Genomic DNA, 14518 nt, shown 5'->3' with positions numbered 1-14518 from the left:
GACACACACAGCAGATTTGGTCATTCTCAAATGTATTTCCTTTAGAAAACTTTACAAAAGACTACTGGATATAAAAGAATATTTTGCTTACAAATAACCAATCCTATAGAAGATCCTTGCATTTTGCATTTCAGAATTTGGACATTGTGTGTTTTTATACGACACAGACATTTGAAGCTATGTGCAAATAATACAAAAGTAAGCTGATAGAATATCCCATAGTTAAAATAGCATACAATGGAATGCAGAGCAGGAAAGAAAAACAAAACATATAGGTACACTATAAATGTTCTTAATAAATGTACTTAAATAATGAGTTACATATTAGCCTCACAACATGCTTTAAAGTAGCATAATGTAAATTTCCAATAATTCCATCAGTACAACACAAAGATATTAAAAGAGAAACACTGTTCTTTACCAAGTGTGTCCAGTCTTAAAAGCCTTCTAGTTACAGTCTAACTGTAGCACTGATGGAATTAGTGTTGTAGAAATTGTACATTATACTGAATTCTTCAAGACAGCAGGTGAACAAGACCAGATCAGAAACATGGAGGTGTCGCATTAAAACTGGAACTGCTCGACTCGAACACAATCCTTTCTTCTATAAACATCCACTCCTCTGGGTCAGAGGTACCAAGGCCTCTTTAATATCTGACAGTTAACAAAAACTCTGTTCAGGATCATTTGCCTTTGTTAGCGCTTCTATAGCCAACTACATACAGTGTTAGACAGTTCACATCAGTTTAATGACTTGAAAAACAAAATCGAGCAATCAAATTTTTAAAAGTTGTACAAAACACTGGTAATTTAATCTTACAAGGTTTGGCATCACACAGAAAGTCCTTGTTTTGAAAGAGAAGCGCAGACTTTTATTTTGAAAAAAAAAAAGTCAGAAATGAACCACAGACTATGACTACATCATACACAACTAACGTAATCATGCATTACTGTAATTTTATTGGAATACCTGTATTGGAGTAGAAAGGCCGATTCTTAGCACACAGTGTTCCAATGGCATGTTGTTACTAATTCAGGTTTATCATGTTAGAAGGTTAATTCGTTACATTTTTAAACTTCTAGCTAGCTGAGTAACTGAAACATCATCCTTTGTGTGTTCAACCATAATGTGCAATGAAAGTGAACGCTATTTTTTTTTATATATACCTTTATTAGTCCCACAAGGGGAAATTTCATGTTAAATTTATTGCATGCAGGAAACTGCCCAGAACATTGTACACAATATTATTCCCTTTATAGAACAGCCCAACTGAGCAGCAGGCCAAATACATGAGTCTGCTGTCGGAGAACAACACCTGTTAAACACTAAACGACAAGAGCTGAGAAGCAGATCAGGAACGCCTGCTTAAAAACAGTGGGGGAAAAAAGACCACCTTATAAAATGAATAGATGGGTAAAGGTTTTGAATCCATTTTAAAATTCTTTTGTTTTTAATTCTCTTAATGGTTTTGCCCCTGAGCTGCTTCACCTTTACATGCCGTCACATGCTCTTACATCAGCTAACCAGGTGCTTTTATAAATCCAAAGGAGGCCGAGCTTCTGCAGCTTTGGCTCCCAAAATGTGGGATGAGCTGCCTCTGGAGGTCAGGCAGGCTCCACCCCTCACTGTTTTTAAAAACACACCTTTTCTCCTTGGCTTTTAACCCAGTGAGAGTTGTCATCTTCTTACCCCCTTTGTATGTACTTTTACCGATTTATTCTTTTGTTCTTATATTTTCTGTACAGCACTTTGGTCAGCTGTTATGTTGTTTTTAAAGTGCTTTAGAAATAAAGTGGGGGAAAAAGAACAGATGTTGGACAGAGAAAGTCAGGGAGAAAGTTTTATGAACAGATAATCATTGTCATTGGGTCTCAGTCCACTCTCACCCACATTAAACTGGGAGCTTCTGGAAGAATGAACTAAAATGTCAGCAAACTGATGGTAGAATGCTGGAAAGACTCGATTATTTTTGCAAAAATCATTATTTCTAACCTTTTTAATATCAATAATATGTTTTCTACTCACTTTAGGATTCATTTAAAGAATTTAAAGAATAAAAGTGTGATTTTTATTGAATTATTTAATTTGACATTTGGCGACTTGTACTTTTGAGCGGTAGTGTGGATTTTGAATGTGAACCTGCAGCGACAGGTTACTTCATCATCATAAAGGAGGAAATCAGGTCCGTATAGAGTTGGTTGGTCTTTGCAGAGAAATAAAGGAAATGACAAAAGTACAGACTAATAGGATGTTAACTCAAAGAAACGCCGCAAGCCAAGTTCCCCAGAAACTTGTTCATATGGTATACAGCTGTGAATGTACTGAACACCTGGGATGGATCTGTTCTAAAGATGGGCTCGTGTACAGACCATCAGGCTGCAATTTAGAATAACGGAGACCACTTCATAGGTCTGGAAATCCCAACGCACCTCTTTAAGAGAGATGGTTCCTTCTTTCCATGTTCTCTTGATTTTAGGCTTGATGAATCCAAAGATATGATTACAGATTAAAGGCAGATTAAACCTTGGACATGAATGCTTACACTCCCCTTTTGACCTAGTTTGATTTTTCTCCCTTATTCCTGAAAAGGCCCCATTCAATTCTGCACAGCATGGTGACAAAGTAGAAACAGGAGGAATGTTTTTGTTGGCAAGGATCCTTTCCTCCTGTCCTCCCTAACCTGTGTAACTTGACACTCTATAGCAGAAGGCAGCCACTCTTTCTGCCTCGTTTCTTGGCCTGTAGCGCCGCCCTGGTGGCCATCTCAAACACCTCCCTCACACCATCCTTCGTCTTGGCTGAGCACTCCAAGTAACCAAAGGCATTGATCCGGTTGGCCATTTCTCTCGCCTCCTCTGACTTCACAGGTTCCTGTTTGGGAAGAACAAAACCATGAAGGAAAACCAGCTCAATCCAATGAAAAAGAAGAAGTGGAATCATTATTCGACCCTCTGTGGGATTTATACGTTTGCTCACTTAGAAGAAATGAACACACTCTAATGTTCATGGTAGATTAATTTTAATGGAGAGCAGTAAGAGTAACCGAAGGTCCAGAAACAAAAACATAAAAGTAATTTTGATTTGTTTGTCATTGAGTGAAATAAGTCTTTGATCCCTCCCACAGATTGGCTGTGAGCACATTTAGCCCACAGATTACAATGAATCAATTCGAGACACTCCCCATCTGAACTCTTTACTGTAAATGTATAAAGCACACCTGTCCACAGTATGGTATATGCACAAGCCTGTCTTAAGTTTACCAGTAAATCATCAAGCATGCCGGAACTAATTTCTGATGTGATCAACACTAACGGTGGAGCTGCTCATGACCGAGTTCATGTTTGGACCTTTGATTTCTGTTTTGGGGGGTTTACAGGTTTTTTTGAGGTGTGGTCCTAAACTTTTGATCAGCTGTGAAACAGCCTGTTTCAGTTTAAATGTTGTTTTCAAAAATAATTGTTTTGTCTCACTCCCATTTCTTCATGTTGCATATTGAAGCTCTACTTGGAACCTTGTTAAGATCCAACCATGCAAAATATGATTTTTTGCCATTTTTCAAGTGGTCTTAAACTTTTGATCGGGATTGTTTATGGAATTATGTATATATATAAATGTATCACAGATTCCTCAAAGTAGCCGCCCTTTGCTGTGTTGACAGCGCTGCAAACCCTCGGCCTTCTCTCAGTGAGCTTCATGATGTCGTCACCTGAAATGGTTTCACCTCACAGGTGTGCCTGTCAGGGTTCATTTGTTGCCTTCTTAATGGTGTTGGGACCATCAGTTGTGTTGTGCAGCAGTCAGGTTGGTACACAGCTCACAGCTCTATTTGACAACTGTTAGAATTCATATTATGGCAAGAACCAATCAGCTAAGTAAAGAGAAACAACAGCCCATCATTACTTCAAGAACTGAAGGTCAGTCAGTCTGGAAAACTTTGATTGTGTCCCCGAGTGCAGTCGCAAGAACCAAACGCTACAATGAAACGGTCTCACATGAGGACGCCCCAGGAAAGGAAGACCCAGAGTCCCCTCTGCTGCTGAGGACACATTCATCCGAGTCACCAGCCTCAGAAATCACAAGTTAACAGCAGCTCAGATTAGAGCCCAGATAGATGCCACACAGCGCTCCAGTAGCAGACACATCTCTACATGTTCAGAGGAGACTGTGTGAATCAGGCCTTTATGGTCAAACAGCTGCTAAGAAACCACGACTGAGGAAAAGCAACAAGCAGAAGAGATTTGTTTGGGCCAAGAAACACGAGGAACGGACATTAGACCAGTGGACATCTGTGCTTTGGTCTGATGGGTCCAAATCTGAGATGTTTGGTTCCACCCGTGATGCAGAAATGGTGAACAATGGTCTCTACATGCATGCACTGTGAAGCATGGAGGAGGAGGTGTGAGGGTGTGGGGGGCTTTGCTGGTGACACTGTTGGAGATTTATTCAAAACTAACGACACACTGAACCAGCATAGCTACCACAGCATCCTGCAGCAACATGCCATCATTGATTTTTCAACAGCACAATGACCCAACACACCTCCAGGCTGTGTCACGGCTGTTTGACCAAGAAGGAGAGTGATGGAGTGCTGCACCAGATGGCCTGGCCTCCACAGTCACCTGACCTAAACCCAGTGGAGATGGTTTGGGATGAGATGGAGCGCAGAGTGAAGGCAAAGGACCAACAAGTGCTCAGCATCTCTGGGAACTCCTTCAAGACTGTTGGAAACCATTTCAGGAGACGACCTCATGAAGCTCATGGAGAGAACGCCAAGAGTGAGCAAAGCAAGAATCAAAGCAAAGGATCTGAAATATCAAACATGTTTTGAGTTATTTCACACTTATGTGTTCATTCATAGTTTTGATGCCTTCAGTGAGAATCTACAATGTAAACAGTCATGAAAATAAAGAAAAACCATTGAATGAGAAGCCGTGTCCAAACTTTTCACTTGTAGTTTATGTCAAAACAAAAGTTAGTAAATATATTTCTCTTCATTATCAGTGGCTGCAGCCCTATAAAAAAACCTAATGAATGTTAGTGGAAACTGTAGCAGACTAAAGGCTGACAGACAAAAGTTATGGACATTTTTGTCATTAGTTATGTTAGTGTAGTGTTTGTGTGGTGGGTTTAATATGAAACTGTATGAGTGCATGCCGTCACTGACCTGTTTCATTTTAGCCAACTCTCGGCGCGTGTGCTCATCATTTCGCAGGTCTTTCTTGTTTCCCACAAGAATAATGGGCACATTGGGACAGAAGTGCTTCACTTCTGGAGTCCACTTCTCCGGAATATTCTCTGTATCAGGTACAATGTGGACAAGGTAAACATGCAGCAGATATAAAAGAGTTTTTTAATTTTTTTTAATGAAACCAACAGAAACAGGCTCACCTAAACTGTCAGGGCTGTCAATGGAAAAGCACATGAGGATGACATCTGTGTCTGGATATGACAGAGGCCTCAGTCGGTCATAGTCCTCCTGACCTGCTGTGTCCCACAAGGCCAGCTCCACCTGCAGGGGAGGGACTATAGTTAACTCCTACTACACACACCAATTCTGCTTAGGGTCATCAAACACAGGCCCATTTTTATCATGTAACAGCATGCTATGAAGACAGGTGGATGGAAGCCATTCAGGCATGTATGTAAGTGCATGAGGTGTAAATCATTGATTAGTGTTCTAGCTTACACAGAGTCCTAAAATCGAGGGCATGAGCACTCGACTGATGAAGGTGCAGACAAACTTAAGGGGGCGACAGCAGAGAAGAAAAGAGCAGCACAACCCACCAACCTCTAGGTGACATCTGCCCCCAAGATCCTTGTTTGAGGAGGCAGACATTCTCTCAAGATTAATGTGATCTACAAGTAATTTCTATCCTGAGTAACGCATTGATAATTGTTTTGATTTTGCATTCATAGATAGTTTGGATGGACAGATCTCGCTCCAGTTTTACAACTGGGAGGGAAATGGATTCATTTTTGTTTGTTTTCTTGCTAAACTGTAAAATTATGACCCGGCTCCAGATCATGTTTTGCTTGATCAGTGAATCCAAAGCGTGAGCCACACAGATACTGCAGGTGAGATGCAGTATTACAGAAATTCAGTTTGAAAGGGTATGTACACGAGTATCTACAGTTACATATAAACAGAGATTTAAAACTGGTAATAGGAGGTGGTTAGTTTGTGATGTGCCTCATTGTGCTTCTTTGTATGTGTGGATTGGATGGTTACCAACATCTGGTAGGAATTTCATATCAATAACAACTTTAGAAATATATTTACCTATTAAAATTGGTGACATGTTCAATACTTATTTTACCTGCTGTATCAAAGTGTTAAGGCCAGTCAAACTTCGATACAAGAGCAAAGAATTTAGTTCAGTCAAACCACTGATGTCCATAAATAATGTATATAATGTAAAATAAGCTCTCTTTGACCTTTGCAACCATACTGATGGAATGGGTTACAGGAGAATTTCTAAACTACTGAAGGATCCAGTAAGTACTGTTGGGGCCATGATCTGGAGGTGAAAAGAACATCATTTTACCATCAACGAGCCACGACCGGATGCTCCCCACAAGACTTCAGACAGAAGAGTGAAAAGAATTATCAGAAGAGTTGTCAAAGAGCCAAGGAGCACTTATGGAGCTACAGAAAATTTGCTGAACAACATTTAAACAAGCCTGTGAAATACTGGGAAAGTTAGTCTGGTCAGATGATACCAAACTTGGTCTACACACCATGCTGGGAGGTCACAACATATCGCCCCACAAACACTATACCAACACTGAAAATTGGAGGTTGGAACATCATGGTGTGGGGATGTTTTTCAGCATACGGCACTGACACGCTTCATGTCATTGAAGGAAAGATGAATAGAAAAATGAAGCAAGAGGTTCTTGATTAAATCTGCTGCCATCTACCAGGATGAAGGTGGACATTTCAGCAAGACAACACAGTCAACGAAACTGTCAACTGGTTTCAAAGAAAGAAAATAAAGCTGTTGAAATGGTCCAGTCACCTGACCTGAACCCAACTGAAAATCTTTGGAAAGAACTAAAGGTCAGAGTTCATAGAAGGGGCCTATGTGACGTTCAGGACTTGAAAACTGTTTGTGTGGAAGAATGGACCAAAATCACACCTGAGCAACGCATGTGACTAATACCATCTATTAGTGGTAGACTGCCATGTTAAAATTATTTATTGTTAAGCTTTACTCAAGGTGTACTTGAGTAAGTTAAAAGCAAATTTTGCAGTAATTTTAATATCACAACTCTATCAGCTATATCTATATTAACACTCATAAAGCTATCCAAGACAGAGAAAATAATTAAAGCTAGTTCCAGCTTCAATATTAATGTACATACATCAATCGATAGTTACAATATAATGTGCTATTTATAAAATTGGCTGGTGTTAAAGTACTTTAGATATGTCCTGTCTTAAAACTCTTAGCCTCACACATAGCACACACACTGCTATGCTACTGTGCTACAATAAATATAAAACAATCTGACATTTATTGTTAGAATGAACAGCTTACCTGTTTAGCATCCACCTCAATATCTGCCACGTAGTTTTCAAACACTGTAGGCACGTAGACCTCCGGGAACTGATCCTTGCTGAACACTATGAGGAGGCAAGTCTTGCCACAGGCTCCATCACCGACTATCACCAGTTTCTTTCTGATTGCCGCCATCTGAAAAAAGTCAAAGTACAGAATCCATCAGCCAAGCTAGAGATTTAAATTAACACAAATGTTTATTGCCAAAGACAAACTTGTTAGGGTGAGTGGTTTGAGCTCTTGTGAAAACACAAAATCAGTGAAATAAGAAATCTGAAAAGGTGAGAAAATACTACGTAAAACTAAGAAGAAAATAATGTGTGCTTGGACAGAGCTGAAGTAAGGTCCCTAAAATGTTTGCACATTTCTCACCAATCACAAAATAACTTCAACTGTAATGTTTCATCACAGCTTATTTTGAACGTTAGGCAAAACAGTTCTAGCTTTTGCAGTTGTGGTTATTTCCTGTCTTTGCAGGTAGAGTGCCTGATGAGGACATTATTAATGTTCCTCTGTAACTAAACCAGACACAACTGTATCAGAGAGCCACTGCTTTGCCTGAAAATGGAATGCAGGGATTTGTAAAACATTTAAAGCCTATAGGCCCGTTCACACACTCTGAAACACATTCTTTTCTATTGCTTGTGCCGCAAAATAACGGTTTCCTGCAGAGTGTGAGCACTCACACATGTCATGGTCAATCCTCAACAGTTGAGCTTTGAAAACTGTGCGTTGTGATGCATGTTTGCAACACCAAAAACCAAAAGAAAAAGTGTACAGCTGCATGAAGTTCAACCACACAATGAATGAAAACATGGAAGAAAAGTTTATCCAAGTTTGAGAATTATATTCCAAAACTTCCTTTAAGGGTCCTAAGGAGGAAAGTGGTGCTGAATCATATTTTCCCTAAATTAGGCACAACACAGGTTTGTTAAAAAAATAAAGAAGCTTGCTGTATCTAGGTAGGTGGACTAGTTTTTAAATACAGCAGGTAAAATAAGTATTGAACATGTCACCAGTTTTCTAAGGGAATATATTTGTAAAGGCGCTACTGACATGAAATTCTTCCCAGATGTTGGGAACCATCCAATCCTTTGTGGATAGGATGGTTCCCTGCAGGAAAAGACTTATCAGAAGTGTCGTCCAAGAGCCAAGGACCACCACAGAATTTGAAGAAAGTTTGTGTTGAAGAATGGGCCCAACTCACACCTGAACAATGCATGTGACTAGTTTTTCCAGACAGGAGGCATATTGAAGAATCACCAATACCAGTCCCAACTTGACATCCTGCTATTATGCATTCTGTATAGTGCTGGGCGATATGGAAAAAATATTTATCACGATATGAATTCTTTTATATCACGATAACGATATATATCACGATATACCACCTGACCTGTGGTCATCTGGAAAGTATGCAGTCTGTAAACAGCGAGTGGAGAGGGTGCAGTCTTTGTTTTGAGTTACCATAAAGTAGAGCTGGGCGATAAAACGATAACGATATGTATTGCGAAATAACTTTTTCTCGATAGAAAAATTAAACTATTGCGATAGGCCTCATCCCTCTTGTCCTCTTAAAAAAAAGAACAGCCAATCCAAATTAAGTAGCACAGAGCCGAACCAATCACAGCCGCAGCGTCACGTCACGTGACTTGTTACGTACAGCACAAGTGCCAAGCCGCACATGTGTATTTGTTTGGGAAGCGGCTGCCAGCCGCCGTGCCGCCCGGGTAATGGAGGAAATAAGTGTGCCGACTAGAGAAAAATCAACCGAGAGCGTGAGCGAAGGTTACCGAAGAGAAAACCGATGATGGTTCCAATGCCGGAGAGATTGTCGAACGGAAGGGCCATAAAAGTTCCGTAGTGTGAAGGTATTTCGGCTATTTCAAGTCTGACAAAAAACAGAGTAGCGCGCACTGTAAATTGTGCCGAAAGCAAGTCTGGAAATACAATAAACCGGTGCATGCTCAATCTCTGACTGAAAGCGCTAATTCGTCATTCGGCTTTTGTCAGACTAAAGTCACTGTTAAAACTGTTTGAAAAGCTAAGCTATACAACAAGGAGAGATTGAGAATTTCCTTTTAGTTCTCAGTTTATTTGATATTGACAAAAGTTAGTCAATTTTGTCTGTTCTTCTGTAAAACAAACTAAGATTTATTTTTAGAATTAAAATTTTGTTTCTAAGTGGAATTGACAATTTAGTCTGTTTTGTTTGTTCTATTTTGAAACTTAAACGCTTTAGCGGCTGCCTTTTGTGTAGTTTGCAATATTTGCCTTTATTTATCTGAAACTGAAGTCTCATGTTCCTTAAGTACATCTACCCTGTTAAACTTATTATGGGAAATAAATATTTAATTCAAAACAAGCTGCAGATTATTTCACATTTTACTCGTGAGCAACGGCACATTTAAATCTTACAAATATAGTTATTTGATTGATTATACTTTATTCATCCCGAGGGAAATTGGGTTAAGGCTGCCAGCCGTGCCAGCGTAGTTATAATTTGGCTTATATCATGACATATATCGTAATCGCCTGAAATGAAAAAAACATATCGTGATATGAAAAAATCTTATATCGCCCAGCTCTACCGTAAAGCATGTCACAAATCCGGGTGCACGTAAAGCAGCACCATGTCGCAAAACCACAAGACGGAGTTTCTTTGCGAAAAATATCATTTTTTTATACTTTATTTTCTCTTGCATAAAGTTCAGAGTATGTATAGTGAGAAGACAACACTAATATATTTGCACAGGCTATTTAACCCTTTAAGACCAACCATAGAACCAAGTCCGCCAGAGCTTATGTTTACATTTTACATGCTGTAGTGCCATTTGTGGGAGCATTTCAAGTTGCTATACATCAATACAACCGTTATAGCCCAAATTTTAATAATATGTATGCATTAAGTGCATAGTAACTACATAAATTGCAAAAAAAGTGCAATAAACTACAAAAAAAATTGAAAATCGTTTTTGTTTTGTTTTGTAGATATATTTCTAGTTAGAGAAATTTAAGAGGCTTATCCCTCAAAACTGTAAATACAAAAAAGTTGCACAAAATAGTTTCCAACCACGAGAAATTTATTTTGAGTGTCTTCATAGTTTTATTTTTGAGATACACTAATTTTAATATACTACAGGAAAAATGAAAATAAATATTATAATGCAAATTTGCAAAAAAACCAGCATGTGCATCAAAATAAACTATTTCCAACAGTGTAATTTGACTTCTAAGCATCCCAGAAACGATACAGAAAAGCATAAAGTCAAACATGACTTTTAAAAACACCAACATAGGCTTTGAAGGTAAAAAACTACATTTCCGCGAAAATGACGCCACTTCCGGTTTCGGACAGGTAATGGCGGACATGCGATAGTTCGCGCTGACTCATATTCCAAGTAGGAAGTGTTATGAACAGCTGATCGGATCGGCAAAGCGTGTTTCTGGAATATTATGTTTTTGTTGCTGCAAGTCTGGAATATTATGTTTTTGTTGCTGGAAGTGCTTTTTATGCAATTTTTGCAAAGCTATATGTGGAAGGAAACCGTGACCTAGGGCAAACTAATGGAATAAGATGCAAGTACAACTCCTACGGTTTCATATGCAAAAACATTATTGTGCTACCTTACGTGGTTCCAGTTCTACAGGGATTTAAAAATAGTTAGGTAAAACGGAGTGTGCCTGCTCTGACCGGTTGTAAAGGGTTAATGATATATTTTATGTAATAATTTATAAAATTAGGGTTAGAAACTATAGAAACGATAGAAGACAAATGGCACGATAGACACTTTTCTATCGTCCACACAATATATATCGTCATATCGCCCAGCACTAGTTCTGTATCTTAGCTGTTCCTAGGACTGCGCTCTTCTCCTGGAAAGAGGTCTCAGATGTTGTTCCTGGAATGTGCTGGATTCCAGGAACAACACTCACCAGGTTTTATCCTGGTACTATGTGTTTCACAGTTTCCAGGGTCCCTTTGCACAGTCTGTAACTTGGGTCCTGTCAGCTGTGACAGCCGCCTTTATGGATCTGGTGCTTAGATCCATAGAGGCATGTGCCATGATCACAGCCTCTGTGCTGTCCTGTAGGCCGGCCTCTTCTAGGAACTGGTAGGATTTCTTGATGTCATCCACTTCCTTCATCTGTCAATGGTACATCACACGCAGGGGCTCAGTCATCCATACTTCCTCTTCCATGAGGAAGTATGGATGCCTAAGACATCATGGAGCAGCTAAACTCAGGAGGTCATCTTCCTGATGTATTTGCGAATGCGTTGTGTTTCATCAAGGATTGCAGTTCTGACACTTACTAATCCTCACCTTGCCTGTTTCCATTGCTCGCAGAGGCTCGAAGTGCTCGACTTCAGGTGAAGACCTGCGAGTACTGTGAGGAGTTCCTGTTATCAGTGACATATCTTCTACTGTGGCTACCTTACTAGTGGAGATGGGCATTAGATGAATAGTCAGCCATATGTATTGATGGCTTGGATGTTACTCATTTTGGTCAGCTAGCTTCCAAGATCCGTAGGAAAAAAAAAAGTATTTATTTATTGATTGATTGATTTATTTGTCCATGAGTACATTTGCTAATAATGATGGAGCTAATAGAAGCAGTCAACAGAAAGAAAAATAATAGCGCTGTTTTAACAGCACCCTCTTTCATCTGTGAGCAAATGCACCCTCCTCTGAGTGCACCCAAATGCTTGTTGATGGAGCTGCAGAAGCTGGTGATAGCCTAGCATACTCAGGCGGATGGTGGACACGTACATGCTCATGTAAGTTAGCCGTGTTTGAGTACTTTGCTCACACTATACGTCTGCACAAGCGGCACACCGCTTTGGTTACATCCTTAGGTTTACCTCTGTCATCTGGTTTAAAGCCAAAGAAATCCCAAATTGGCGACTTTATATTTTTTTAGTGCTGTCAGCGTTAACATGCCATCATCACGACTAACGCGATAAACAATTAACTCATCTGGAGCGCAGACTGAATTAAAATCCCTGAAATGTCTCTGTCAACGCATTTCAGCAGTTTGTCCAAAGTTTGTTCATTCTGTGCTCCAGATGGGTTGAGCGCATTCAAAATTTTAATCGGGTTAATCGTGATGACCGCGCTAGGGCTGACAGCCCCAATTTTGGGGGGAAATTAGTTTGTCCATGTTTGGACTTCTTCTGTGTTGTAAACATGCAAATCAGTCCATGATTACATTGCTCCGCCCATCAAAAAGTCTGCGCATGTGCAAATATATCGCCCATCGTCAATTTTGGGAAGTTCACCACTGTTCCAAGTGTTCTTTATTTGTGGATAATGGCTCTCACTGTGGTGCCCTGGAGTCCCAAAACCTTAAAAATGGCTTTGTAACCATTTCCAGACAGATGTCAGTTACTTTGTTTCTCAACTCTTTTTGAGTTTCTTTAGACTTTGGCATGGTTTGTTACTTTTTGAGATCTTTTAGCCTACTTCACGTTGTGACACAGGTTGTATTTAAGCAATTTCTTGATTAAACTGGTCTGACAGTAATCAGGCCTCGGTGGTGAGTGAAACTGAATTCAACTCAAGGGGGCCAATAACTTTTTCCCCACAGGGCCAGGTAGTTTGGGTTATTTTTTTCCCTTGATAATTGAAATTATTAAAAACTAAATTTTATTTTTCAACTTTCCAAGTTATTTTGGACCAAGCTGCCTTTTTAGAAAAATAAATCTAATGAACTAATCTCTTACATAAATAATTATGAGTTTTGCTAAAAGCATTAGTGGACATGTTTTTATTACATATGACAACCATGTCAAAAATTAAACTTCTTATAGTATTTTTGGGGGGTGTGTGGCAATAACACTGAACACATCACTACACAATAAAGTACAGTTATGATAGTTAAGACCAAGTTTCTGTCCTTTTGACTAAATATGGCACCCAATATAAATACGTTGGCTCACAAATGCCACAATTTGGCTTTTAAATTGTCTCGATAAACCCATTCAAGCGCTGTGACTCTTCTTTATCCAAAGCAGTAATTTCAGGATGTATTTCTGTGACATCACTATTTCCTGAAGACGTCCGCTCAAACGCAGTTCAGTAAAGGCAGACATATTTTGAGTACATCGATCTCCTAACTAACTTTCCAGTTATACTATAAACGACTAGTCTTTCTGTAAATACCTATACGAACCATTAACTACTTCACAACAAGATAGTTTACCGTTATACACTGCTGAGAGTTTAAGCCTCGGTTATCTGGGGATTTTGTAATATTATGCTGCTTTAGAACTTCACTTCCTTAATGATACTTCTCTCCAATGGAGGGGGCACTTGTAACTCAGCTCAACGCTGGTGAAATGAAGTTACATAAAACTTGGCACGCTAATGTTTCCTCAGTTCTGAAGTAGCCCGTTGACCTCTTTAGGTCACCGGAGTGTCGGCTAACTTCTACCTAGCTGCAGTTTCCGTCTCGTCTACGGAAGCTAATCATTAGCTTGCTAACTTTGCTTACTTCTTCATGATAGCTGGCCTCTTGTCGACCTAAACACACACACTTTAGAGAAAGAAGCATATTACTTGATACCAGCTTCAACGCTAGGAATTTAAAAAGCAAAGGGAGATTCTGAGCAATCAGAGTTTTACCTTTTTCCTGCGAGATACTCGCCTTTCTTTAGTTTTCCTGTCAGAACCAACAGTCCCGCCCCCGAAAGCGCTACGAGGATTGTCCCGGCCAAACCACATACTTTCAGCCAATAGGATACGTTGAAGTCTTGAGTGAACGGCAACTTAGCCAACCAAAATAGCATATTATGAAAAGTCTCCATACATTGTTTAGCCCTAACCGAGAGCCTGAAAGGTTGTTCCCCTGAGTACAGCCTCCCAGGGATGTTCGTGTTTAGAGCGCAGTTGGTATATAAAGCATTTCTCTATTAAATTATATGAAACAAGGTCAGCTGACACCCACAGCATCC

General features: G+C 39.6%; 1 protein-coding gene across 2 annotated transcripts; it reads right to left on the bottom strand.

Moving 5' to 3' along the window:
• Window positions 1-47: 47 nt before the first annotated feature.
• On the bottom strand, window positions 48-14277 carry LOC134619384 (rho-related GTP-binding protein RhoA-C). 2 transcript variants are annotated; one of them, XM_063465195.1, is made up of 5 exons: window positions 14212-14259; window positions 7543-7698; window positions 5390-5510; window positions 5166-5296; window positions 48-2872 (listed from the first exon to the last, which is right to left on the bottom strand). In XM_063465195.1, the coding sequence occupies exons 2-5, from the start codon at window positions 7696-7698 to the stop codon at window positions 2699-2701; spliced, it is 582 nt and encodes a 193-aa protein (XP_063321265.1). In that variant the 5' UTR covers window positions 14212-14259; the 3' UTR covers window positions 48-2698. The 2 variants fall into 2 exon arrangements, with proteins under 2 accessions (XP_063321265.1, XP_063321264.1); XM_063465194.1 differs by having other exon boundaries at window positions 51-2872; window positions 14190-14277.
• Between the last annotated feature and the right edge of the window lie 241 nt (window positions 14278-14518).

Source organism: Pelmatolapia mariae, linkage group LG20 (assembly GCF_036321145.2).
Source record: "Pelmatolapia mariae isolate MD_Pm_ZW linkage group LG20, Pm_UMD_F_2, whole genome shotgun sequence".
NCBI classification, from domain to species: domain Eukaryota; kingdom Metazoa; phylum Chordata; class Actinopteri; order Cichliformes; family Cichlidae; genus Pelmatolapia; species Pelmatolapia mariae.
Note: the sequence above shows the minus strand (reverse complement) of the source record. Positions and strands in the feature narration are given on the sequence as shown.